At 33.8% G+C, this 27,607-nt stretch overlaps 4 protein-coding genes across 12 annotated transcripts; 1 reads left to right on the top strand and 3 right to left on the bottom strand.

The window, feature by feature from the left end:
- Positions 1-35: 35 nt before the first annotated feature.
- LOC108617564 (MOXD1 homolog 1) lies at positions 36-3,801 on the bottom strand. Of its 2 annotated transcripts, none has more exons than XM_018013383.2 (8): positions 3,233-3,801; positions 2,157-2,312; positions 1,806-2,095; positions 1,451-1,746; positions 1,231-1,394; positions 655-1,174; positions 427-593; positions 36-369 (listed from the first exon to the last, which is right to left on the bottom strand). In XM_018013383.2, exons 1-8 carry the CDS (start codon positions 3,545-3,547, stop codon positions 172-174), a joined length of 2,106 nt encoding a protein of 701 aa, XP_017868872.1. In that variant the 5' UTR covers positions 3,548-3,801; the 3' UTR covers positions 36-171. The 2 variants fall into 2 exon arrangements, with proteins under 2 accessions (XP_017868872.1, XP_089326242.1); XM_089470116.1 differs by lacking the exon at positions 3,233-3,801 and adding an exon at positions 2,380-2,502.
- Positions 3,802-4,339: 538 nt separating this feature from the next.
- LOC108617368 (uncharacterized) lies at positions 4,340-15,586 on the bottom strand. Of its 7 annotated transcripts, none has more exons than XM_089470105.1 (8): positions 15,188-15,586; positions 14,375-14,715; positions 8,051-9,061; positions 7,663-7,993; positions 5,423-5,554; positions 5,170-5,357; positions 4,921-5,107; positions 4,340-4,854 (listed from the first exon to the last, which is right to left on the bottom strand). In XM_089470105.1, the coding sequence occupies exons 2-8, from the start codon at positions 14,656-14,658 to the stop codon at positions 4,654-4,656; spliced, it is 2,334 nt and encodes a 777-aa protein (XP_089326231.1). In that variant the 5' UTR covers positions 14,659-14,715; positions 15,188-15,586; the 3' UTR covers positions 4,340-4,653. The 7 variants fall into 7 exon arrangements, with proteins under 7 accessions (XP_089326231.1, XP_089326233.1, XP_089326234.1 ...); XM_089470107.1 differs by having other exon boundaries at positions 14,375-14,970; positions 15,382-15,586; XM_089470108.1 differs by having other exon boundaries at positions 15,382-15,586.
- Positions 5,725-7,543, top strand: LOC108617369 (protein O-glucosyltransferase 2-like). The gene is made up of 3 exons (XM_018013155.2): positions 5,725-5,956; positions 6,049-6,964; positions 7,030-7,543. The coding sequence occupies exons 1-3, from the start codon at positions 5,778-5,780 to the stop codon at positions 7,438-7,440; spliced, it is 1,506 nt and encodes a 501-aa protein (XP_017868644.1). The 5' UTR covers positions 5,725-5,777; the 3' UTR covers positions 7,441-7,543.
- Positions 15,587-17,645: 2,059 nt separating the features above from the next.
- On the bottom strand, positions 17,646-27,174 carry snama (something that sticks like glue). Of its 2 annotated transcripts, none has more exons than XM_018009986.2 (11): positions 27,014-27,174; positions 26,011-26,186; positions 25,719-25,953; positions 25,374-25,550; positions 25,088-25,233; positions 24,803-24,955; positions 24,433-24,710; positions 23,943-24,298; positions 22,805-22,951; positions 22,325-22,615; positions 17,646-19,756 (listed from the first exon to the last, which is right to left on the bottom strand). In XM_018009986.2, the coding sequence occupies exons 2-11, from the start codon at positions 26,174-26,176 to the stop codon at positions 17,791-17,793; spliced, it is 3,915 nt and encodes a 1,304-aa protein (XP_017865475.1). In that variant the 5' UTR covers positions 26,177-26,186; positions 27,014-27,174; the 3' UTR covers positions 17,646-17,790. The 2 variants fall into 2 exon arrangements, with proteins under 2 accessions (XP_017865475.1, XP_089326224.1); XM_089470098.1 differs by lacking the exon at positions 27,014-27,174 and adding an exon at positions 26,685-26,886.
- Positions 27,175-27,607: the final 433 nt, after the last annotated feature.

The raw sequence follows: 27,607 nt of genomic DNA, 5'->3' as shown, positions 1-27,607 counted from the left end.
AAAACTGCATGCAAAAATTTCAGCAAAACAACACGTTTTCTTACATCAACTTTATTTAAATATAAATAGTTATACAAATATGTTTATAAGCAACTATGTCTTTGGGTTAAAAACTAAAATTAATGATGGGTCATTCCATCAGTCCGTTCTTTTGTATCCCCGGATAGCAATCTAATGTCCTGATCTGATCGGCATTTCGTATGGCTGCCTTAGACAAATCCCGACGAGCAACAAACTTAGGAAAAAATGTGCAAGTAATCTCGAGCTACTTGAACTGATTTGAATGCTATCAATAAATAGGTTGTAGGTGCAGCTACTGGGCGGCTTTACAAATGTGGTAAAGTTGGGGTAGCGTATGATCTCGGAGGGCTGCAAAGGATAAATAATTTGTATATTCTGTTTTTGGTAAAATAAAATTGAACTTACAATTGACATGGACTCATTGGAAACACGACAAAAAGTCATATGTTTGCCGGTTATCATGGCATGTTCCACGCGTTTGGTAAATAAAGGTTCCGACCAAGGCAATTGATTTAAATGTGAAAGGAAAGTGCGATCATGAAACTCCACAGGATCCGATATAAGCAGTTTATCTAAAAAAGTCAACAGTAATGTTAGGCATATTCATATCAATATCTCTATAAATATTCATACTTAGTAGGGATCCTTCCACGACCATGTCTTCAGCGGTCATATCGGTGTGGTTTGTCTTCGATTTGCTATATACCGTGTTGGGCATGTAATCTAGTAAATTTCCGTTGTACAGAAATAGGTTTTCAACATCTGTCATATTCAATGAATAGAACTGATTGACACCAAACATCTCAAAGAATTCACGCACTGGCGTCATGCTATAACAGCCGGCTAGCTCGATTTTCGGGTAATACGTGATGAAGGATAAACACATTTCCTGTTTGGTTGAATAGCCACCGAATGTGGTTCGTTTGCGATGCAGAGTGTCATAGGCACAGTCTGTAATAATATAATCTCCAGGCAAAACGACTGTCTCGTTGGCCAACTGATGAAATTGCTGATACTTATAATCATAGTTATCATCCTCAATGATGCGTGGCAATTCCTTGCCGCCTCGAATATGGCGCAGACTCATTTTGCGACCAGCGCGATGCGTGTGTAGAGTGCCAGAAATGATTTTAATGCCATCTTCGGGAAACAACTGAAATGATTGACTTTAAAATAAGCAGAAAACATTTTAAGTAGCTTTTTACTTACAACATTGGAGCACGAAGGTCCACAGATGCCAACATTGCGGTACAACTTTTGACCAGGCGGAATAATTTGGGTATCGGAAATAGAAACTCCACTAATAATAATGCCCCCATCGTTAGGGCGTATCTCGGGCGTATAATGAATACGAAATCCAGAATGATCAATGGCTGTAAGTATTCATGATATAATTTAAATTCTTAATTTAGTTGAAGCTCTCATTTACCGCGCAAAGCTTTTTGGTTATCATAATGAATTTCTAGCATATAATACTTGACGCCCGATGAGCCACCAATAGGTATACCAACATGCTCTGGTAAAAATTGTCCTGACGAGCCAATGGACCAAACAGCAACTGGTGTCGAGCATGAATCCCAGTCGCGTGGCGTCAATGAGTTGCTGTTGCATACGGTTCCCGTACTTCTGACCCAAACATCCCATGAGGCGGCATTTGAGCCGGGATAAGATTTCGTTGAGCATTCGAACAGAGTCATGTGATGCACAATTGTTTCGTCGCTTTTCCTATAATTTTACAATTGGCAATTTAGAGATTTGATTTCATATTCGAATTAGGTACTTACGAAATATGTGTTAATAGTGGCTCATAGCCAATAATATGATGCTTTTGTTTCAGCATTGGAGCGCTGACAATCTTACACCAATACAAAGTATCCATCGATGGCTCCAATGTAACATTATTTACAACAATATCCCATTGATGAGTGACCTGCTTGGCTGTCATACTTTGCTTCCTGAAGACGGGATTCAGTAAATGCATAGGCTTCGCACCACGATTCTTACCATGCCCATCTAGATTTCCATGTATCGGATCCTCATTGCCAAACGACCACAAAACTTTTACCGTGTCGTGCTATAAAGAAGAGTTTTATTAGTTTATTTCTTTGAAGATCTAAATGAGTTCATTTACATACGCTTAATGGAATATCGTATGGATCACACGTTTCAACCAAACGCTTGAATTCAACAATGGTGTGAGTTTCATTTTGTCTGCCATCAATAACGTGATAGTTTTGAGTATCATCTTGTATGGGTGCTCCGTGCGGATGTTCGAGTGAACCATGACAATCCTATCAAAACAAAGAACCGTGCGTTAATATATGTAAATATGTTAAGATATAGATCAGCTAAAAATACTTTGTTTGAAAAATTATATCTAGGCATAGGCAGAAAAATCTTTAAAAGTGTTTGGGATCGTTTATTGTTTATGTTATCCTCGTCAGCTGTTTGTCCATTTGAAGACCTTTCAGATAATTGCTTCAGCAAATGGCTAATGTGAATGGCAGATGTTGATAAAGACCAGCTGTCTAGGCAGCGCAGGATATACATAAATAGAAATATACATATTTACACATTTCATTGGAAACACGCCGTAATCAAGAGCTGTAAGAGTTGATTTGCACGACCTTGACCTTGGTATATTTTTGCGTAAGTCTTCCTTTGATTTGTAGTCTGTTTATTTATATTTGAATATTAATGTGGGCTTTAACAATGGAATTTTAATGCTTATTTGATTATCTCTTTTTTTGCTTTATCTGAAACCATAAAATGTATTGTTGGCTCTTTTAATTGCAATTTTAGATGTATGTATTATAATTTATACACATAGCACTTGAATAATGATATGATAATTAATTATTGATCACATATTGAAATAACATAAGGTGTCATTTGCGACATTTCTTAGCTAAGGGCCACTAAATTAGACACCCTGTATATAATTTATTTCCGATGTTTTGTTACATACATTCCCTCACGCACACAGGCACATGCAGCGTCACATGCATACATGCATACATATGTACCTACACTCGAGGGCTGTTCTTTTGCTGCTTCTGCCCTTAAATACCATTTATATATGTACATACACATACACTTTAATGAATCACAAATTAGTCACACACTCTTCCATACTTACTATGATTCTCTTGTAAATATTTTAATTGTTTTTATACTCCATACAACTCTCTAATGCACTCTCAATACTCACCAATGCATTTGCTTTTCCTGTGTGATCGTCTACCCATAACAAAACCATATCAGCACTGGACATGCGAGCGTCTTTTTTGGAAAAGCCAAGGCCAATGAAGCCGCGAGTATTGACCGTGGCTTTGAAGTAAATATCCTTTTCTTTTACTTGCCACTCCAGCCAATATAATCCATTGTTGTCCATCATCTCTAGCCTTTGCCAGTTCTGATGCCGCACCGATTTATGTGCAATTGCATCGCTATGATGCGCACAGTTTACATTTTGCCATATATAAACGACAAATATACACAGTTTTGTGAATATTTGTAGCAACATTTGGAACTTCTCTTTGTTTTCCTTTTTTATATATTATTTTTAAATCAACGACACTTAAAAACTACGCGCCTTTTGTTCTGCTCGGTTGCACGCCTTTTCCGTTTTAATTCGGCTTCAATACTACGTTTATGCACACGCTTCAGGGGAAAGATCATTTCACAAGCCGGCAGATGTTCTGAAGGAGCTAAACACACCACCTTTTGCGCACACACAGGTATACACAAGCGCTCAGAAATACATACAAGAATGCACACACACATAGATACATACGCATACATATTTACGTATGCGTCGTCCTCAAACATGATCAAAGCAAAAATATCGATGTTTTATTAATTACAAAACATTTAAACGATATACAAAGGATTGTTAATATCGATAAATTGCAAGTAAATGATCATTGTCGATGCATTCAATTTATTCTATATATTAGAGGCACGAATTATCTTAAGATTTACATTTGATATTGTATTTGTCATTAGCATAGAATTATTTGCATTTCAATTCATTTAACATGAATAATTTGTCTACACACATATTTTTTGGTATGCATAAGCTCAGTAGTCATAAGAAAGCTTCAAATTTCGCGGGCAACGTAAGTAATTAAAAATTTTCTTTCCATTACGTCATTTCCATTAAAATATCGATTATCTGTAACGGCTTACCGAAAACTTACCTTTATCTTATTTCTTAATCAACCATAAGATCTTTCCCAATATCAAGCATTAATATTGTGTGTCTGCTGTTTGACAGTTTCCCCACTTTCTAAACAAATCACTTCATTTATATAAATAAGATACAAACAGATTAACAGTGATTATATTTACAATTTGTATGGGATGATTGCAGCGTTTTAAGAATAATACTTATAACGTCACTGAACAATTTTAAAATAATTATCTAGTTTTATGTCGCTACAATATGAAATTAATAAAAATAAGTTATTATTTTTAAGGGTAACAAGTTAAAATTAGAGAATTCTTTCATTTAAAATTGGCTATAACGCATGATTTGCTATTATATGGACGAACAATCATAACCTAACAGAAATTCTTGTCTCTCAGTAGAAAACGTTTCACGTTACATTTAGAATAATTAAAGAAACTCTAAGACGCAGTCACTGGGCCTAGGGTAATAGTCTGTGGCTGGGGCATCCTCGGACGTATCATCATAGTGGCCTTCTTTAAAGTATAATCCCAGCCCCGCCAGCGGAACCATACAATACCCTGTCGAGCGGTTAAATCTTGTGGATCATGCAGATATAGTCCATTCAAGCCGCGTCCGCAGGACTTCCACCACCAACCGCCCTGAAAAACCAAAGTAATAATAGTGAATAAGCTTTTGTAAAATTTGGAGTTCACATTTGTATTTACCTTCAGCATGCTTGCACAGTTGAGCGAGCTTCTATCATTGTCTTTATTGTACGTGGAAAACGGGCTATTGTTCGATCCATACCATGGATCATTTAATGAATCGCCAGCATTTCCTTCGTATCCATCAATTTCTAGCTTGTAATAGTCCGCTTCAGAGTGTATTTTAAAGTGTGAATACTGAGCATATCTAAAAATAATTGCAGTCAGTAAGTAATTTTAATTTAAAATTAAGAAAATAAATCAACTTACCTCTTGTTACCTTCAAAATCTTCCAGTTCTACGCGCAGTGCGTAGTCTTCATTATTCGTTAGCATATAAATATTTTCGTTGCCTAGCCAAAATTCCTTATTAGGTTCGCCAAATCCATTTTTATAATCCGCCCAATCACGATTGAAGTTTTCTCGTGGTTCTCCGAAATCATCGCGACGCTGAATGACCTATGATTCGAGAAATTTAATTAATTATTCCATTATTAGAAAAATCAATAACAAGAATTATTTACCGTCCATCCACCATCCGCAATTCCCTGTTCACAGTACACCTTTAAGAACCAATATGTTGTGCCACGAATTTGTAGATAAAATACTCCAGATTGTTTCATGCCAGCATTTAAGATATCTACACAAGAGAATCCCTGGAAATATGCAATTATATAAACAATATAATTAGTTAAAGTTACGATTCAAACGTACGTTTTAAAAGTGATTTTTTTTTTCAAATTTGTGTTTGGCGCGCATGGCCAAAATTTCTAATGTACATAATTCCCATCTGCTTTGCAGTATTTTTTCACGATCGATATTTATAGCATTAAAAAGTTCGGTCACTCTTAAACGATTTGTTTGGGTAGAAAAGTGCAAATGTTTATATTAACCGCAATAATATGCTCAGTAATATTTATTTTGAGATTCTCCGCATGCGAAGAACAAATTGTGGATGTCAGAAAAACACTTGTGTGGGGCCCGGGACTTAAGCCGGACGATATCGTGTTGCCGGCCAGATATTTTTTCATTCACGCCGTCGATACAAACGGGAAAAAGTAAATAACAAAAAAAAAAAAAAAAAAAAAAAAAAAAAAAAAAAAAAAAAGTCAAAGCCCTTAAAGTATTAAACTGTTTCCCTGTATTGCAGATTCGAATCACGTACATATCTGAAATTCCATGTTCATATCAATGGAAACTCACCGCACGGCAAATGCCGATACAATTTGAACCAGATTGATCGCGCAGATGGATCGACAATTGTGCGCTACACGATTGCCGATTGGTGCGACAATCTCGAGATTAATGTGCTATATAATAATTCCCATGTGGCACAGTCGCCCTATTTGATGCGGAACAAAGTCTATTCGGAGCGCTGCTATTGTCCGCAGGAGCTGAATCTCTGGCTGCTAAATAACGATTGTGCCGCTTTCACAGAGGACAAACAAATCTCCTGGGATTTGCATTCGTTTAAGCGCGTGAATTTTAGCGCCATTCGAACTAATTTATTGAAACGATATAATGCGCCCGAGAGTATATCTCTGTGCCACTATGTGGTGAAGAATCAGCAAATTTGGCGAACTTGCTATGGCAAATACACGGGCTTCAAGATGTTTATGGATGCTACGTTATCTGCTTTAGCTCGAGTTGTTCTTCTGCCCGATATGGAGTTTTATCTAAATCTTGGCGATTGGCCGCTATCTAAGAAGGGAGGTCAACAGCGAACTTCAGGGCCGTATCCAATTTTTTCATGGTGCGGCAGTGACGACACATACGACATAACATTGCCAACATATGATATTACGGAATCGACTATTGAGAATATGGGTCGAGTTATGTTGGATATGCTCTCTGTTCAGAAAGATGAATATTTATGGGAAGACAAAGAGGAAAAGGCCTTCTTTCGTGGCAGAGATTCGCGACGAGAGCGATTGGATTTGATTGACTTGGCTAGAAAGTACCCGGATGCAATCAATGCCTCCATAACAAATTTCTTCTTTTTCCGTAATGAGGAACATAAATACGGTCCCAAAGTACCGCACATATCATTTATGGACTTCTTTAAGGTAACGTACTATTACCTTTTCATAATTTTCTATGCTAATATCTTTATGTCTAATTTTCTTTCCAGTATAAATATCAGTTAAACATTGACGGCGCTGTTGCGGCCTATCGTCTGCCTTATTTGCTAGCAGGCGGCTCTTTGGTCTTCAAACAGGACTCACATTATTACGAGCATTTTTATAGCAAGCTGGTGCCATATAAGCATTTCGTGCCCATCAAGCGTGATCTGAGCGACGTAATTGAGAAGATCGAATGGGCCCGAGCAAATGATTTACGTGTTAAGGAAATCGTAACGAATGCACGCGCATTTGTCGAAGAGAATCTCTTGCCGCAACATATTTACTGCTATCACATAGTATTATTTAAGGAGTGGAGCACTCGCCTGGTGTCACCTATCGAGGTGCTGCAGGGCATGGAGAAAGTCAACTCCACCTACACTTGCTCGTGCAAAGAGAAGATGCCCAGGGACGAGCTTTAGACAGTGTGAAATCATTCCGATGTTTTTACTTACATCAATCATATCTCAAATTGTATTTAACTTAACCTAATCATAGCATAAATATTAAACAAATTTTAACACATTTGAATACGTCTTGAGTTCGTTCTACTTACTATTCCTTACTGATTCCTTTCTATTGATAGGGACGATCTGTTCTAAATTTGGTTTCTTCTACTATATATTAAAAGTTATATTCCTTACCTTGACATCCTTTAGAGTATAGATATCACTGGCCAGGGTATTGTTGACGACAGCAGGTTTGTTCTTTACACTGGGAAAGATAATGCCGCCTTTACGAAATACCGATTTCGTAGGTGTCGAGCTCCATGCAGTAGTTGTGGCCGATGTGGTTGAAGTTCCATTAGACGTGCTGTTAATAGTGTTGCTCGATGAGGTCGAATGACCCGTTGACGTGCTCACAGTGGAATATAGAGCTGTTGTACTGCTGTTATATGCCGTGGACTGGGCTGTGGGTGTGGGCGTTGTGGCTGGCTCATTCAAGTCAGTCAAACTTTCATCAATCACAGAAAACCTACATGGAAAAGATAAGTTGAAGAGAAATTCTTTGATATAATAAAAATGTTCCTACCTGTTCGGATCGTACTCGACCAATCGATCAATGGTTGGATCAACTAGCAGCTCCGTTGGAACTGGCCTTTGTGCTAGTATTTGTACATCATCCTCTTGCTTCTTTAGTCGCTTCTCAACCATGTCCAAGTTATTAATTATTAAATTCGTTTTGGTTTTCAGATCCTGATGGATTTCGCCAATTGCACGTTCCTGCCGCTGCGTCTGCGTTAGCAGCGCATCCGACTTGGGCAGTAGATGATCCACCGAAGACTTTGTACCCACCACAACGTCCCAGACTTCGTCCATTTTCTCAGATACCGATACCATTGGCCGCATCTGTTTAACTAGAGCATCGATCTTACTGGATTTGATGGCTGGAAAAGCAGTTGTGGTGACATTGAATCCATTCAGCTGTTCATGATGATCCACGACAGCATCATGAATGTCGTTCATCATGCGCAGCATGCGACCTATATTCTCCGACTCGATATTGATGTGAAATTGCAGCTTCTTGTCAATGTTATCCGTGGAGTCGCGCAGCTGGTTGACTTCGCTTGAGACATGCGTCATTACCTCGGCAGTCATTGCCTTTGTGATCTCAACGATGTTCATGGTAATTGGCTTCTTCTCGCTTGCCTCCGCATTGAATTCGTCCACTTGCAGGAAGTTGTTATCGATTTGCGTCTTCAAGACCTCCAGTTTCAGATCAATATCGCTGACTTTCTGATCCAATTTGACCAGCCTACTATCGATTTGGTAGGTGGCTGAAATTTTCGGATTCGGCTTATTCAGTTCACTCTCTGCAGTCACCTCGGGCATAATGTAAACGACATTCGACAGCTTGGAATCCAGGCTACTTAGTTTCGACAGCGCCTCTTCTGTCTTTTCCACATTATTTGTGACACGATTTTCTAGTAGTTCTATGTGCCCCATTAAATCCTCAACGGATCTGCCCAGATTATCGATGCGCTTCAATTTCCCTTCGAGCGTTGTTATAATTATTTCAAATATACTCAACAATTGTTGTTCTCTGCAAAGGAACGAAAATATATGTTTTTTATATGAGTGGAATGAAGTATTGGAATTTATGCTAATTACTCTTAATTAATACTTTTTCACTCTTATATTAAATATATATATATTATCTTATATACACACTTTTTATATATTTATTTACATAATTTTCGCATATCCTAATAATTTTAACACTTGGATTTCGGACTTTATTGTCTTTTATATACACAATCAAATCGCGTATACAATTAACATAATTTTATATGTAAACACGTCTGTCGTACATAATCATGTCACACCATATCATATATCATATTTAATAGGAAGAGATAACTAAAAGAGGAAATGAAAAGGTAAAAATTTATATATATATATGTTTCTCTATTTATTTATGCCCATAAATAATAAGCACAAATACATGGAAACAGCAGAAAAATGTATAATCCGATATAAGGAAAGGGAAGAAAAAAGATTGAGAGAAGATAAATCATGCCAAGTAAAACAAAAAGAAAGGTGGCTCGATGTAGTTCAAAGTTTCCATAAGCATTTGATTGCTTTATACAGGGTATCTCACAGCTACTCTATCTCTGTCTCTCTCTTTGTCTATATGTCTCTAACGCTGAATGATTGACATATTTCAAACTCAATTGCTAATCGATAAGTTAACAAATATTATCTTCTTCGACGTCGTGCATCTTGCAACAAGTTGAGGCCTGAAACCATCTTTGATTATGGCTTCCCCCATTCAATTCAACATATTTGTTGTCAAAAGCATTTGGTTTTACGCTTTCTATGAGAAATGAATAAGTTAATTGATCAGCGGTAACATCTAAGATTAACAAGCCTTATCTTCGTATCTAATTAACTTATAACTCAACAATGCAGAAGAAAGTAAGTGCATTGTAATACATTGTAATGTTGTAAGTGAGAGCAAGGTTGTGACTCGAAATAGATCGAAATATCTATATCCATATATATATTTTATTATTTGCTATAGAAGCGAGCGAATCGAATGACTTCACATCAAAACCTAGACAGTTGGGTCATTAAGCACAATAAAATATTTTATTATACTTTGTCAGCTTCTTAATCTATTTCTTCTGCTTCTTTTATAGCATATACAAGAAAGCTCTTTCAGTACATAGAGCTCTATATAAACCTTTTGTATACTATAGTCACACTCTTTGATGCCGTTTCGCTTGACAGCCTTTGCCCTTGAACTGTGAGAAATAGTTTCTTGGGTACATAAATCAAATCGGGTAAGGGTAAGCCTAGTCTTGAGGGAATATATGACCTAGGAAATAGCGGATTTCCCGCTACAAGTTGCCAACCAAAACCTTTAACTCGATTATTTTTGGTCAATAAACCAAGTTGGATCTACGATTTATTATTAATTAAAAATTTGTTGAAGCAACACAAAGTTGCAGTAATTTTTAAGCAGACCTCGCATATATTAATTTCCTTTTTCATTGTCTAAATTAATTTTTGGTCATGCGGCTACAACCGGCATTTGGCTTGTTACCAAAATAAAAACCTTTCTTCTTGGCATCCGAACAAGATACAAATTTTATTAATCTAATTATACAAAATATATATTTTTATAAATGTTATTAACATTGACTGCTTGACCTTAGGGGGGAAATAGTTGAAATGAAAACCATAAAAAATGATTATCTCATTGATGAATTAACTTAAAGCCAATAATAAATCAAATTTTAAATGAGCTTAATGCAGCTCACAATTTTCTTTGCATAATCATTAAACATATAGATTTTTATTTGTATCCGCCTTGGATAATGGGAAAATATTTTTATTCCATATTGTTAATGGCAATACTAAGCAGGTACGAACGTTGCAATCGGTCGTTAACAACTGCAGCATACTCATTCACCGCCCCAAACGATGGCAGACCGATTTAATATATAAATGTATTATATAATGCAAATCAATAGAGCATGTTAACAGTAATTTAGACTTTAACTTCAAGAGCGGCGAAATGGCTTGCATTCAGACATTCTACAAAACCAATATACCCATTTATAATGCGGACTGAAATTGCAATAAACCAATATTCTTATTGCCCTTTCGTGAATGAGTATAATAATTTGTAATATAATTTTAGACTACTAAAAGGGGCAATTTACTCTTGTTCTTCTATCCCAATTTTGCATAAGAATAGATCAAAGTATAATAAAAAAAAAAAACTAGATTTATGTCAATAGTAATAGCTCTGGCTGCGGCTGCGGCTGCTACTACGGCTGCTGCTGCTACTACGGCTGCTGCTGTGCCATGAACAGAAAAATTTAATAATTTGCATCACATTCACTTTGGCCAGCAAACAGTCATAAACAGCGCAGTTTGGCTTTATTTGCCCATTTCCCACACTCTCGCGCATAGCCGAGACCGGTTTTCCAGCAGTCAGCAGTCTGTACGCAATCCAATCAACAGCCGCACTTATAGAGCAGTTCATGCACAAATCATTTTATACCCTGTACCCAATTAAGGGATACTAAACACCATTGTACGAGCTAAACAAAAGACTTGGGCAAATGCTTTGAGCTTTGCGAAAGAAATACGTAAAGGAAATGCAAAAATAGTTTAGTAATTTGACCCATTTTATATACAAAACTAATTTAATGTAATTACATTATTATATGTCTGTAAGCCGGGTTCTTTTCTTCATTTGTAATTATATCTAGAAGTTTCTGGTTTTTTCAAATAATAAGAATAAATTCCATACAATTACGGTTATTGTGAGGCGAATTCTCGCATTGCTCATATAAATAAAATGTATTCAAAAGAATTTCTATATTTAGAAGGGATTGACGTAAGCATACATCAAAATTGATACGATCTAAACACAGGTATTTAAGAGAGGCTGACATTTCTAAAGAAAGGCTCACATTTCTTAAGAAAGGATCACATTTCTGAAATATTTCTATTTCATTTCGTCATTTTCTCAACAACATTATTGTAACATCTAAAAATTATTAATTAAAGCATAAATGAACATATTTTCGACTATAAATGAAGTCTATAGCATGTAATCGCTCTCTCGCAATTACAAACCAATTTTTGTTCAAGCATATCTAGAAATTTCCATTATGCAATCTCTTTTATATGGTTTAGTTAACATGGATAGATACGTGGCTATTTTTTTCTATCCTACATTAGTTAATAGTTGTTGTTTTTTTTTTTTCTTTTCGTTCAGTACACACCCTTGTTTTTGCCAAAACTTAATTGCAAATTCCATAAAGATCACAAAGTTATTTCGAAAGAGATTGAACAACAGCGCATTTTTTTCTATACTAAGAAAATGCGAGAAGAAAAAGCTGCTCTCACAGCTGCTCTACACACAATTCGCAATTGGCTAAATGGCTAAATGGCCTAAATGCTTTTGTGGACACATGAATTGAAGGAATGAGCGTTAAACGCATGTGACAGCACCACCAGCAGCAGCACCAGCAGCAGCAGCAGCTCTACATTTGGTTTTTATACTCGTTCACGAAAGGGAAGTGAGTATATTGCGTTTTTGCAATGTCCGTTGGTCAACCCATATAAAACCAGCCAATAGAATATGACGTATATATGCACGCCCATTGGGGTGTATCTTTTACAATCTTAGAGCTAGAAACCCAAAATTGAACAATTAAAGTAGTTCTGAAAATGTATCTGGCAATTTTTGGACCGTGAATGAGTATGCTGCAGTTGGTAACGCCTGACTGCAACGTTCTTACTTGTTTATACCATATAGTTGCCTATATGTATATGTAAATGTATTTAAGAGTTGACATGCATGTTGAATTCTGTTTCTCAAACATAAAATAAAACTTGTATATAAATATATATTTTACGTATAGTTTAAAATAATAGATTTAATTAACATATTGTTTTATATAATCAAATCAAATTAGCATCCGAATTTATCATCAATTTGTCTATCTAAGTTATTGACCTACCCGCAGTTAGCTTAGATTTAATTATGCGAATGACAAATAAAATAAATAACTTGGAAAATATGTAAATAGCCAACAGTAGTTTTAAAGACTTTAGTTTATATATCATTTGTTTATAAATATTTGTTGCTTAATCATAAATATGTTACAAATGGCATGAACTAAATAAAATCAACTTAAATTTAAATTTAAAATATAATTACAAATAATTTGAAATTATAGATATATCAACTATTTCCAAATCATTAAATATGTAAATAAACTGAATCATAATTTTTTTTTTATAATTGGCATCAAAATGAAAATAAAATTAAAATTAATTTTAGTTATTTCTTAATTATACTTTTTTATATCGCAATTAAATAAAAAGTTCAAAAACTTTAATACCTTTTCAGTTAACTTTTAATTATAATTTTTTTAAATGATATTAAAAAAATTGAGTTATTATTTTGTCAATTAATTATCATAATATGTATACATTTAAAATTTATTGTAATTGCTTATATTATATTAAAAATATTTTAGTAATATAAAATCAAATAAAACATATATTTTCATTATTTGCTTATTTTTTTTTTTTTAAATATACATATATATAAATTATTAAAAAATTAAAATATTTCAATCCAAAGTCAAAATTGATATTGGCTAATTGAATGACCAGCATCATATCATTTTTTTTTTCACATAAACATTTTGACCTTTGTTTTAGCTTTTAGCCCACGGCGGAGCGCAGCTCTACTTGAAGTGGTCGGAGTTTCGGTCTAACATAAGACAATTACACAATCGACAATTAAGTCGACCCATTATTGTGTCTATTGAATAAGTTGTTTAGTAGCTCAACTGAATTTGATTTAAACAAATAATTGTTAACTCTCCTAGCTACAATTGCTTTCAGTTTTTCAGTTTTTTCTCTTTATTGAATATTTGGTTCGATATATTTCTTTTGGTTGCCATGTAATATCCATATATACATAAGTCTATGCGAGCTATATGTAAGTATGTGTGTGTGTATCACATGTATTCAGCATATCATTGTATTTTATTTTCTTTTTCCATTCATAGTACAGTGGTGTGTGTCTATGATGGCTACAGTCCGCTCGTGCTCGTGCCCGTGTCTATGGCTGTGTGTGCAAAAAACCAGTTTGTTGCTGCAATCTTTTGTTTTGACCATTTGATTTCACACACTAAAGCGCGCGATACATAAGTACATAAGTTTATTCACACTCACATCAAATGCTTTCAAGTTTTGTAAAAAAATATTTACAATAAATACATTTACATCAACGTCTGTGTGTTTGTGTGTGTGAGGCTGAGTATAATATATATTATACAAAATTATAAAAAATAATATAAGAAAAAAGATACCTTACCTCGTTCGCAAGTTTCCATTACGCGTTGAGTTTAATGTTTTTGCAGCAAGCTTAAAGCTTGCAGCGTTAGACGCGCTGTTTATTTGGCTGGCGCTGGTGCGGGGCAGCGCCAGACGCAAATTCAGATTCCCATTGCCCGGAGCAGTGCGCGTCGTCCCGCTGGCGATGTTGCTCGCTGCCAATGCGCTGCATGGGAGCCTCTGGCTGGTCAATACGATATTCGCGATCAGCAGAATAACAGTAAAAGACAGCCCGCCCCTGAATTGTCTATGCAAGGGTAACATTACGGCGAACCACGAACCACGAACCACTCAAACCACTTTTATATTACTTGCAATGAGCTTAAATTTCAATATAAATATATGATATATATGTATTATTTTTTGTTGGTTTTTTGTTTTTGTTTTTTGTTTATTTAATAACTCAACTATGAGAATAAGCGAAGCAAAAGTTACGAATATTTGGTTCAAAGCAAACTGCTTGTACAAGTAGATCTTTGCCAATAAATATTATCTCTTTTATTTTTTTTTTCTCTGCAAATTTTTGTTTTTTGGTGTAGACAAAAAGCGAGCTTTTCGCTAATACAGCACGAACAACTTTGATTATTAATTAAAAGGAGGAAAAAAAAAAATAAAACAATTTACTTTCATAAAATTTGATCTGCACCAGTTGCTATGTAAGACATATAGGTTTACTTGTATTCACACACACGCACGCAAACACATATAACTATATAGATATTTGAATAATTGTTATTTATTGCCTTTATTTATGATATTCAATAGACACACAAAACAATATATTTGATTGTACCATGGATGTACATATGACTTCACATGCACATTCTCCCTCTATCTCCGTCTCTCTCTCTCTCTCTCTCTCTCTCTCTGTCTCGTTCTCTGTCTCCTTCTCCTTCTCACGCTTGTTATTAAAAATCTTGTTTCTGTTGCGTATTTTTTTATTATTATAATTTTAGCAGCGAGCTGCGAGATTTGATCTTGATATACATAGTATTCAAATGACGGTCAACAGTAATTGTTGAGTAGCAAAATTGTGAATGGTATAACTCTGGTATTTAATATTTCACAACCGCACATATCCGTAGGTGAAACTTTTCTGTACCCGCCGAGACGTGCTTAGATCTCGATTTGTCTGAGCTGAAATGCAGCTCACCGAAAGTTCGGCCCTAATTAACGGAACAGCAATACGCAGCCGCAGCCGCAGCAGCAGCAGCAGCAGAAGCGGGCAGCTTTACAACACAACGGCTAACTCACCATGCAGCACACACCACGCCACACACCACACACCACACAACACAGAGCGCTAATGTGTAACTCACCACGGCACAGAGAGCAAAAGTGGAACTCGTTTACTGTGCCCCAACGAAAGTGAGAGTGGTTTTTACATACGTACATATATAGTATATGCTATATATGTATGTCTTATGCATTTTATATATGCTTATTTTAAATGCCCAGCCTAGGCTATAAATATATCAACTATTAATTATGATCAAATATATATAAACTTACAGCCGCTTCTGCATTTGCTTATTCAAGTTGGTTTTCGCATTTGTAAGGCTAATCACACTCGCACACACACACTGATGTATGCTTGCGCGTGTGTGTGTGTCGGTGTTGTCTCTGTTTTGATTTCAATTGTATTATTTTTAATTCAGGCAAAACTAGTTTTGCAATTTGTTTACGAATCTTGCTTACGGCTTAAAGCTACAAAATAAAACGCTTCTCTCTCTCTCTCTCTCTCTCTCTCTCTCTCTCAGACTTAGAGTCTGGCTTTTGAATGCATGTAAAAATGTATTATGAATGCACATTTTGTAATTTTACATTTGGTACTTTTCAAATTTTCGGGATTATAATTTGAAATATTTATTTACATATATAGTACACAAGTCGCATTAGCTTTTTTGCATATTTCAGTTTCGCTGCATACTTATTTTTGAAATCTTCAATATGCAGCTCCCACTGATCTATGTACTCTGACTGCAATCCGTAAAGTATGCAATGGGGTTTAAGGTTGAATTTTCAGCTCATAATCCACAAACAACTAAGCGTTTACATAACATAGCGATTATGTACATTGCTTGCAATAAAAAAAAGCGTATATACAAAATATATACCTAGAGAGATTTTTATAAAAATTTTCAATTTCAACTTAATTTGTTGACAAAGAGAAGCACTTTTATAAGGCATGATCTAAAAATTTGATAAATGTCTGGCCCAAGCAGTGACGTTTATTTATTAATATGGAGCACAAAAACAATTAACAACGCTCTAATTGGTCAAATTCCATATTGGCAATATCACACATTATTAGTTAATAATCAATATATATATATATATTTTTTTGTTATGCCAAAAGTGAAATCGCAAAAACAAAAGTTTTATTTTAATTATAAGCCAAAACAACCAAAATTTAGCGAACTTATAGATCAAAGAACTTTTAAATAATAAGTAAACAAATATTTAATTAACTGATAATAGTCATAAACGCAGCACAAAACTACAATTCATATTAACTAATTAATTACTTAAATTAAAATTAGCTAAAGATGTTTGAAGAAGACAATAAGCATTGATTAACATCATAAAAATGACATGGAATTTTAAGCTAATATGATTGGTATACCCTGGACTCATTGGAATAGGGTATATGGGTTTAAGAACCAGTTATAACCAAATGATCGTAGGATTAATTGTCTGAAGTTCATTTGGTAGTTATAAATTTTTCATTACTAATATTTGGGAACAGACATAAGGCAGCGTCCAATAAGTCATCTGTCTGTGCGTAAAGTTCAGGGTGTCTCCAAGTCGCACACTTAATACTAGCGCGCTCTTACTGGTTTATTATTCATACAGTTTATCTAACAACTTCTTGGGTTTTTATGGTCGCGTAAATCAACTTAACTGACGGCCACCTTTTTTTTTTTTCCTGCATTCAATAACTGCAGAAAAAATTGTTTAAATTAAACAGATTAATATTGTTATTAGTAAATAATTCCATTTCGTAGAGATTAAGGTGTTTCATCTATTTAATAAGCTCCATTGCTCCATTGCAACGAACTCAAAATAAGAGCTATTTAATTTGGAGAATATTTATCACATGAGAGTTGTTATTTCATTTCTTCCTTTAATTTCCACGATTCACATCTGGATTTGATCTTTAAATTTCCAAAATCGATAATGCCTCAGCATAATTTCTGAAATACAACTAAAAGAAACCTGAATCCCAGGAAAAATAAATCATAATTCCATTACAATAATATTTATGTACATAAGATAGATTTTATTTTTATTTTATTATAAAATATTGTATAATTTTAAATATATATATTATATATAATTTTTTCCCTCGTATTTTGTTTGTTTTGACTTATTGGGGGTTCCATTTTCAAAAACTTACTTTCTGGATTTTTTCTTCTTCTTTAAGATTTTACTCTTTTTTTTGCTTTTTACATCTTTCTGTTTTTCACTTCTTACCGATTCGGATGACGAGCATTTCTTTAGGCTTTTCAGTTTCTTGACTTTCTTATCCTTTCGTTTCTTGTATTCAGCATGATCTGCTTTGGGTGGAGTAACATCTCCTTTGATTAGGCTATCGTATTTAGAAGCCTTATTACTACTCGAAATGTTTTCATCGAATTTTCGAAAGGGGTTGTCCGGTCGACAGGGTCTAGAAATCAGGGTCGTAACTGCGGAAACTAATCGTGTTTCTCCCAATTTAGGACTTTTACGAGAGCTGCGATCCGAATCGTATTTCCTTTGCCGATCATTTCGTTCACTTCGATCATTTCGTTCACTTCGATCACTTCGATCATTTCGATCATTTCGATCACTTCGATCACTTCGATCATTTCGTTCACTTCGATCACTTCGATCATTTCGCTCACTTCGATCATTTCGGTCACTTCGACTATCTTTTTCCGACGGCTTGTCCTTCAATTGGGATCTATGCTTGTGAGAGTCCTTGTAATGGGAATCCTTGTGTGTAGTATTTACATGTGATTCACGATCATTCGACCGATCCCGATTTCTATGCTCGTCAAATCTACGCTCTGATGTAGTTCGCTCTCTGGAGTCCTTTTCTCTTTTCCTAGAGCTATAGCTTGTCGAACTATATTTATGTCGATCATCACTCGAATTCTTCACCGGACTCTCTCGACGACTGGTCCTCGATCGTTCCGACGAACAATGTCGTTCACTGACAACTTTGTTTCCTAAACGTTCCTTTACTGATTTATTAGTCGACTTGGGGGAATGCGAGCGATCTCTCTGATTACTTTTAACGGATACCGAGGGTTCCTTACTGCTATGCTTAGAGTCTATAAGAACTTTAAACTCGACTGGCCTAATAGCGTTAATAGCCTTGGCAAAAATTGCATTCTCTGCCTTGCGAATGACATCGGATGTTATTTCTGAATGTTCTTGCATCTTGCTGGAGCCATTCTTTTTAGAGGAATCTGCTGGGTTGCTGCCCAAATTATTATCGTCCATTTCCCATTTTGATACTTGGATATCATTAGGTTCACTCACTATATTCGATAGACTTTCTCTATTTAAATCCGGATCCGTAACCTCCATGCTCAAATCAGTTTCCTTTTTATTTATCTCATGCGGATCATTACAATCGGATAGCTTTTGAGTATGATTATTTGAATAGTTTTCAATGCTCTCGTCGCACACATCCATTGCGCTTGGATTGATCTCAGAGGCTTTCTCTGGTATCGGTTCTATGCTCCCTGAGCGACTCTTCTTGCTCTTATCCTTCTTGTCGCGCTTCTCCTTCTTGTTTTTCTTCCGCTCTGACTTATCTTTCTTCTTCTTTTTTCGATCTTTCAGCTGAAGATTAAGTTTAAGACTGTTCTCTTTTCCCATATCGCTCTTCGACTCCAAATGCTCCAGCAACTTGACAGTATCCCTACCGTTCTCTGGACTCAGCATTCGGCTACTTGAGCGTTTCTCAGATCTCTTTATGCTTTGCTCTCTGCGATCGGGAGTTTTCGGGGACCCTTCGTACGTCTCGGCACCCTCAGTTCTAGCTATCTTCGGAGCCTTTGACTTGGTCGGTGGCGTTAAACTTCTGGAACAGTTCTCAACTGCTTTAATATCTACACTCCTACTATAATGCCTCTGCCTCTTCAATGAAGTATTATGCTCATTAAGATTTCTATCGACATCTTGTTCTTCTTTCTTATTATTTATGTTTATTTCATTATCATTTAAACTCTCTATTTGTAAGGATTCAAAGCCAGGAGGCGGCGGCTCAACTGTATCTAGTTTTATTGGATACTGCTTAGGCAATGACTTTTCCCGGGTCCGGGGCCTATAACTGGACTTGGGTGAAGGCGAACGCCGATGCACATACCTAAAAAATAAATAAAATCAATTTAAATAAAATTTTAAAATAATCAACAAAATATAATTACAAATATATTTAGAGTATTCCATTTTATTTGTTTTTATACAAATACTGAGAAAAATGGAAAATTGAAATAATTTGCCTTATAAACTCCTCCTTTGCTATAAGAAATACTAGGTTTACCTTGTATGCCGTTAATTTTTAATACGAAAATGCTGTAAAAATAAAACTTAGTGTTTTTAACCATAATGGACAACTATTATTTAAGATATGAAAAATCAACAAGTAGATTAACTGAACCTGAAAATTACAAACCATTATGCAGTAGCTGGAGTAGTTGGATTGGTCTATTAGCTCCTAGCATATGCTGATAATAATATAAGAGTTTAATTAATTAAAAATTATTTTATCCCAAAAAGAACATCTGGCTGGTGTCGCTTTAAATGATTAATTATTATAAATTAAAGTTATGATGAAAAACTGAATATAGATGGAGAAGGGTGGGAGAGATTTTCGGTAACACCGTAATCATATTCAATATGAAAAAAAACTGCAACGCTGTAAAAGGTCAAGAATATAAGTCTGAATGATTTGAATTTTTAACATAAAAGCGAGAAATTTGGTTAGTGTAGCAGAAATAGGGTAAAAATAATATTTTTAAATAAAAATTAGAGATTACACAAATAATCATAATTAAATGCTGATCAATTGGAAAAAAGTAAAGAGACCCAATAAACATATGTAGTAGTTGAATTCAACCGTGTGAAAACGCTCTTTAGATATAATCAATACTTGACGATAGTTTGAAGCTTTTTATATTATTCAAATGGAATGTCTTATTCAAGAGAAACGCGTAGTATCCACTAATACCTGTATGTATATTCGATCAGAACTTATATATATTTTGGTATTTGTATAAAATTTAATTATTTAATATCTTCTGTGATATATATACTATTTCTCAATTCAATTTTATTAATTTAAGAAAGTATACTTGTAAAGTAACGAAATAATAAGATTATATTCAATGATAATATAATAGGTTTCTAAACAGCTTGAGCAGTTAAAGGAAATCGTCAGTACTTACTTCATAAATTAAAACAAACAAAAAAATGTCAAGAGCAACAAACTTATAAAAATTCATAATATTATGGGCTTTGGAATATACCAGCAAAAATAAGTAATTAAATTAAATGTGGAACCAGAATTCAGTAGAGTATTTAGTTAAACAGGTTCTAAGTGCCCATTGAATCCAGCAATAAAGTCTGATTCGCACTGGGGCAGACAGGCTAATAATATCGAAATCATAATCAATTTAATAATGACATATATTGTGTGTAACATATATTATTAGGGCTTGCTGGCTGTTCCACATTTGTACAGTAAAAGAACTATTTGACTCTATTCAAATAATAATTTTAAAAATTAAATAAACAAATTTTTTGCAAAATAAAATTGAATTTAAAATAAAAAACAATTTTTAAAAATTTGTTTTCTTTTTAAATAAAATAAAATAAATAATAATAATAATTGAAATTGAAATGAAGAATTGCCAATTAATTAATTAGATATATCAATTATAATTAAGATACTTTATGTCAATCTCAGAATTTATTAGTGCTGCATGTTTATCTCTAGCAAATGCTCAGATCGACACAATTAGGGACAAAACATATGCAGGAGGTGGATCAAGTATAGAGAGCGTCTTTCTGGCCCCAAGAATCCCAACTACATGAGCTAAAAGCTATTATATCGAGCCACTGCCTGCTTGAAAACGATCAGGCAGAATTGGTAGGGAAAGCTTTAGTTTAGTATTCATCATCATCAAGATCATTAATAATATCGTTATATTTAAGTAAAGTATATGTGTTCTTAATTATTCAACAATCCTGGGCATCGCTAACACAGATCGAAATAACTGTAATTGTGGAATCTGAATAAATAACAATGAAACAAAGAGTCTACACATGCACATATTAAAAATAAAAATTACTTGCGCAATAAATGAAGCAAAATTATTTCTAAAAAAAAAAAAAAAAAAAAAAAAAAAAAAAAAAAGAATCTACAGCAACAGCGCATTGATTAGAGATTTTTGTGGCCTTGAAACGCTTTTAGATTTCATTCGTTTCGTTTAAATAAACAGACAGACATTCAGACAGTCGGACAGTTCTTATTTAAATGAGTTAAAAATAACTATTTTATTTGTTAATAAAATTGTCTATATTACTGGATAAACTCGAATTGAAAAATCAACCAAGTTAAATTCAATTGAATAATCAACATTATACAAATTTTACCATTTAACAGATAAAAAAAGGTCGTTGTCAACACATCAGTAATTAGATTACGAAGTAGTTAAGTAACAGTTATTGTTTTATTTTAGAAAATAACGAACCGTATATTAATAAGCGTATTTTTCATCTGGCTTAAGATGAGCACGAATCGAATCAGCTAATTGGCTAATATCAATCAGTTAATATGATTTTTAAAACCATATTCTCATTTCGAAATGGCAGTATCAGTATTTTATAAATATGTATAAATTATAGAAGAACCCTTAATTTAATAAATAACCTCTTCTTCTTGTCGCTTGGCGAATTCGATCCGTTGCTCGAATGACGTCCCACACGACTCTGTCGTCTCTCATAGCTGTATTCGCGCTTTCTCTCCCGCGAACGTGCTCGCTTCTCATTGCTGATCATCTCCCGCGACGAGCCTCGATCATACACCGGTGATTTGAAGCGATGTCGCAGTCTGCCTGGCGATCGAGATCGGTGATGGCCTGGACTGCGGCGACGATCTACTTTCAGCTTTTCTTTTTCCTTCATTATTCGGTTAAAAGCTTCCAGTGGATCATCAATAAGTCTGCAAAATATATATGTACATATTATTTATAAGGCAATTGGTGGGTAAATTATAATTTATCACTATATGGAATATGAAAGAATGATATATGAGGAGAGGAGGCAATATGGGTTCAAGTCTCCCATTACAGAGAAGTGAATAACTTATGATTAATAGATAATTTAAAATGTTAGGAAACATTTAACTTACCCAGTGCCAACTTTAGCCGCGACTCCTTGATAAATAGAGGCCAAATTAGATGACTGAAATGTTTGCGACGGATTGATATTGATATTGCCAGGTGGAATATATGATGGATTCATAGGATGCACAGGCTGGCTTTGATAATGTGGAAAGCTGTAAAAAAATAGAAGTTCGCAATATTATTCAAAAATATTAATTTTTTTTTTTTTTATTAAAAAAAAAAAACTTTTAAAAATAAATTTTCATAAATTATGAATATTATACAATATTAATAAATTACTAATATTTATAATTCAATTTAATAATATACATCACAATGTTGTACTTTTAATGAGTTTTTATATTTGAGCTTTTAGTTTAAAAATTATGATAATTGATCATTCTAATCGCCTTTAAATTTTATGATATGAAATAGGAGTTTTAGATTTTAGGTTAAGGACAAGTTTTGATGACACATGGTTTATTAATTAAATCAATCAGCACATATTCATTAATTCTGTTAAACGACTCATATAAAACTATACTTTAAAATAATTTGTACTATTTAAGTTTTTAATTATCCGATAATATTTACATAATTCATCAATTATCTTAAACATATATCTATATTATCTAATGAAATAAGACATTTTTAAAAAATTTTCTCTATGATTTAATGTTTGTTGTTAAGTTTTCTGCTGTCTCAACAGTTATTTTTATTATAGACATGTTTTCTTCACTTTGTTTATTAAATATAAAAAAGATACACAATGAAATGCGCTTGCTGCTTGCAAGTCTTCCTTTTAATAAGAGAATCATTCGTCATTGTCACCTTAACAACTGCAGGTTGCATGTTGCAAATTGCATGTCGTGGATACTAGAGCTCGCTATGAATCAAACAAGTTATGAAGTTATATCGATAATGCTTACAACAGCTTTGAGATATTAATCACCTGAAGGAAAAAGTAAATCTTTAAAGAGTTAATATACAAGCAGACAGACAGTTGGACGGTCGACCCTTAATGTAATTTATAATTTATAGATAATTTATGAGGTCAGCTTCTATGATATATGAATAGTGGCATATATATGATAGTTAATGCCATCCATCATACAGCTAAAGCTTTGGTATTTAGTGAAAGGCAGAAATGATTAGTTAACTTACCTCATTGGTGGCCTATGTTGCATATTATTATAGCCATTGTTGTATGGAGGCATGTGTATGATTGTGGGGCATCGGGGCATTTGTTGAATGTACGGTGGCTTATAATGCCCCATGCGATGACCTTGATCGGCATTGACTACAGGCTTATCCCTTTGATCATTGATGTTCATGTTCGCATATTTATGATGAGTCCCAATCGGAGTTGGCAACAGACTTCGTTCATTTTGAGGCTTGACGTTATCATTTTTAGCATATGGAACTTGTTTCATTTCAATATCCGATTTATATTCATAGTTGCCGTCCCTCCGCTGAATTGCATTGTTGCTAGCTGGTATTTGCTGATACGAAGGTTGCACCTAAAAAGATAAAGAACATAAGTAAGTAAGTAAATGTTTAACACTTTATATATACAAGGTTTACATATGGTATTAGAAATAGTTAGATTTCTTAATTGACTGTCTATAAGACCATATAGATATAATTTGCTCACCTGCTCTTTATTGTTATCAGCACTGACGAAATTAGTATCAATTTCCTTGTGTGGCATTTTTATTGTTATATTATCCTCATAGTCCGAGTCTGATTTATCTTTCTCTTTCTTAGTTGCTTCCGTAATTGAGACAGCAGCTTTGTCAGCACTGGCTTCTTCTGTATTATTAGCTGGAGGCACATTGCTTTGTTCCACTTGCTCCGCGTGATTATTCGAGTCCTCGGGTTCCCGAGTAACACTTTCTTTTTTCTCAGTAGTCGTACTACTCGGTTTAGTAACTGAAAATTAGTATTAAAGATATATTAAGTATACATTAATGATTTGAGAAATTTTTAAATTTAATATATTTTATAATCATTCCATATCCTACCAGGTTTAAATGCTTTGTTTCCAGTTTCGTTTTTATAAACATTGACAGAATTCCTCAAGAAACGGTTTGGAATCAATGATCCTGGAGAACAGTTCTTTTCCTTACAGTCTGGACATTCGCTATCCTCCGATTCTAGCAGTGAGTTTCGAACGCCTGAAATTATACAGCAAATTAAAAGAATATTTATTTAGGTTTGTTTTCCAAATAAAAGGATATATAGAATTTTAAAATGTAATTTATTAAACAATATAATGCCTTAGAATATTGTCATTATTTTATACTTACAATCATCGCAAAAGGAACTGCCACAACATGGTATCATTACGGCATCAACAAAAATATTCCGGCAAATGCCACAAATTAAATCTTCCGGAATCTCTTGTTCTTTCTCATTAGATGCTACAAAATTAGATGTTTCTGGTTCTGTTGTTCTGTAAATAAAAAAAAGAACAAAGTTTTAATAATTAAAAAATAAATATAAAATCTAGTTTTCTAATGGGTGATGTAAACAGTATCATTTTATAATTTAAAATTAATAACAGCTCATTCTGTAACTTTGAATATTACTTACATCTCTGGTTTGCCTCTAAATGATCGGGGAATTCCTGTATTTCTCTTGACTTCAAATTGCTCTTTTCCAGATGCAAAGGAACAGTTTTTAATCCAGTGTCCACCCCTTTTACATTTATTGCATCTATAGGAAGCAGGAACTTCCCCAATTTGAGACTGTCCCTTAATTCTGTGATACCTATATAAATAAATACAAATTTAATTAAAATACAGTATCTTACACAGACTTTAAATGCTGAGCGAAATGAAATTTCGAAAAGGAAAGCACTACTTTCAATGCTTAATTGCTAAAGTAATAATTAAGAAAATAATACTTTGATATTTATTCTTTCCCTAAAATACTCACGTTTTCGGATCATAATCTGCTGTGCTCTGCATCATCATAGCTTGTATTTTCTCTTCTTCACTTCCTTGCATTTTAAATAGATCCATATTAAGGCTTTCTGGCTTGCTTGAGGACACATTGGGGATAGCATTGTCAGGTGGTGGATCCCAGCCTTTTTTAACGGGATGCGCTATCGGTATTCGCGCAACAATTAGCGTAGTATTTTTTGGTATTAAAAAATTGTCATCCTTATATTCTATAAAAACAAAATATTAATATCCGAATATACAATCCAGTGTTAATTTAGATTTACCTTCTTTAGTTTGGGCATTGGTAATTTGCAAATCAAAATCTATGATTTTACCAAGTCGTTTCTGCAGTATAATTTCCCGTTTCAAATCAGCAACCGAAATGTGAAGTCCATCAAATGTTATTGTATCAAAGTTAAGGGTACTTTTAAATTTATAATGTACCGACATTTTTTTAATTCTAAAAGAAAATATATATGAAAATATTATGATATTGTTTAAGCATTTCAACTAAAAGTTTACCAAAATTTATATATTACAAGTCATTACCGCCGGTACTTAATACAATCGAATCGATTTAGCTATATGTCTCTATCCAATCCCTATGAAAATTTTAAATATGTACTCTATAATCTAATAATCATTTACTTTGGGAGCAGTATTATCATATTTCCTTTAACAAACTTTAACTTCAGGGGGCGTATTACCATAAATAAAAAAAAAACATATCTTTGGATCGTGTCATATTTATAAGAACTGGCAAATATACTGATGACTAGTACACATTTGTGACGACTAAAATATTGGATCTATAGACATACACAAGAATTCTAGACTCTATCATGGTACCGATGTGCGCGCCAGAATGGGAAAATGGTAAAACAAAATGGCACAGTTATGCAAACCATATAAACACGGCATTGAGTATCCTTTGAAGAAATATCCTCCATAATCTTACCTATGCCGTGAACAATTTAGATTTGATTTAATTGATGTTGAAATAACAAAATATAGAAATGCCAACTTTTACGTATATCGCACATTAAATATTATATGAGCACAACTTAGCATTTATGTATATGTTTGCAATAATGAAATCCGCCAAAAAAAAACATACGTATTGACGGCGGCGTGCATTCAATAATTATTTTGGTACACTTTTAAGTAATACACGCACACACACACATTCATATGTACGTGAGTACATGTGTGTATGTGTCCCAGCATGGATGTTAGGTGTGCAGAAATTGCACACATGCGGTATTAATAAATTATTTTCACACTTACATTTATTCACTCACAAGTCAATAGCATTCAACAATAAGCTTTTTAATTTCTTTTAAATTAAGTGATAAGATAAAATTAAATTATCATTTTGATTTTGTCACAACAAACCGAACTAGTTAGTTAAAATGGAACGAGTTTGTTTTCACAGTGTTGATTCGTCTTATGTTTCCACTAACTGCGTTTAGTGTCTGACTTATCGATAGGCAACAAAATTTATTTGACATATTTAAATTACTTATCAAAATGGAAATAGCTGTATATACTTTTTGTATTTCGTAACATATGTATATATACATATATTTTTTTTTTTTATTATAATTTTTTTATTTTAATAATTTAGTTTATCATATAATTTTTTTGACCATTGTTACTATTTCTTATTATAAAGTATTCGATAAATGTTTTAATTGAAAAAATTCCTTGGCAATAAAGAATAAAAAATTAATTGTAAATTGACAAAAAATTATTGCATATGTTGGGGACCTATTTTCGGATATCGATAACTTTCTTTGTATTTCTATTCGTACGAAGAGAATACTTGCGAGAATTAAAATGAACTATATAAAATTTATCGATAAATTTAGCATGAAAAAC

This window comes from Drosophila arizonae, chromosome 5 (genome assembly GCF_054131065.1).
Source record: "Drosophila arizonae isolate 15081-1271.41 chromosome 5, UAZ_ARI_1.0, whole genome shotgun sequence".
Taxonomy (NCBI): domain Eukaryota; kingdom Metazoa; phylum Arthropoda; class Insecta; order Diptera; family Drosophilidae; genus Drosophila; species Drosophila arizonae.
Note: the sequence above shows the minus strand (reverse complement) of the source record. Positions and strands in the feature narration are given on the sequence as shown.

What these genes read in the sequence shown, in the direction of transcription:
- LOC108617369 (XM_018013155.2), top strand. Translation starts at nt 5,778, where the DNA reads ATGTTTATATTAACCGCAATAATATGCTCAGTAATATTTATTTTGAGA. An exon ending in GTCGATACAAACGGGAAAAA is followed by an intron (nt 5,957 to 6,048) that starts GTAAATAACAAA and finishes CCTGTATTGCAG; the next exon opens with ATTCGAATCACGTACATATC. An exon ending in CATTTATGGACTTCTTTAAG is followed by an intron (nt 6,965 to 7,029) that starts GTAACGTACTAT and finishes TTTTCTTTCCAG; the next exon opens with TATAAATATCAGTTAAACAT.
- snama (XM_018009986.2), bottom strand. Translation starts at nt 26,176, where the DNA reads ATGTCGGTACATTATAAATTTAAAAGTACCCTTAACTTTGATACAATA. An exon ending in CTGATAACAATAAAGAGCAG is followed by an intron (nt 24,299 to 24,432) that starts GTGAGCAAATTA and finishes TTATCTTTTTAG; the next exon opens with GTGCAACCTTCGTATCAGCA. An exon ending in CAACATAGGCCACCAATGAG is followed by an intron (nt 22,952 to 23,942) that starts GTAAGTTAACTA and finishes ATTTTTTTACAG; the next exon opens with CTTTCCACATTATCAAAGCC.
- LOC108617368 (XM_018013154.2), bottom strand. Translation starts at nt 14,658, where the DNA reads ATGTTACCCTTGCATAGACAATTCAGGGGCGGGCTGTCTTTTACTGTT. An exon ending in GATTTTGAAGGTAACAAGAG is followed by an intron (nt 5,108 to 5,169) that starts GTAAGTTGATTT and finishes AATTATTTTTAG; the next exon opens with ATATGCTCAGTATTCACACT. An exon ending in ACTGTGCAAGCATGCTGAAG is followed by an intron (nt 4,855 to 4,920) that starts GTAAATACAAAT and finishes TTGGTTTTTCAG; the next exon opens with GGCGGTTGGTGGTGGAAGTC.
- LOC108617564 (XM_018013383.2), bottom strand. Translation starts at nt 3,547, where the DNA reads ATGTTGCTACAAATATTCACAAAACTGTGTATATTTGTCGTTTATATA. An exon ending in GACCTTCGTGCTCCAATGTT is followed by an intron (nt 1,175 to 1,230) that starts GTAAGTAAAAAG and finishes CAATCATTTCAG; the next exon opens with TTGTTTCCCGAAGATGGCAT. An exon ending in CGTGGAAGGATCCCTACTAA is followed by an intron (nt 594 to 654) that starts GTATGAATATTT and finishes TGACTTTTTTAG; the next exon opens with ATAAACTGCTTATATCGGAT.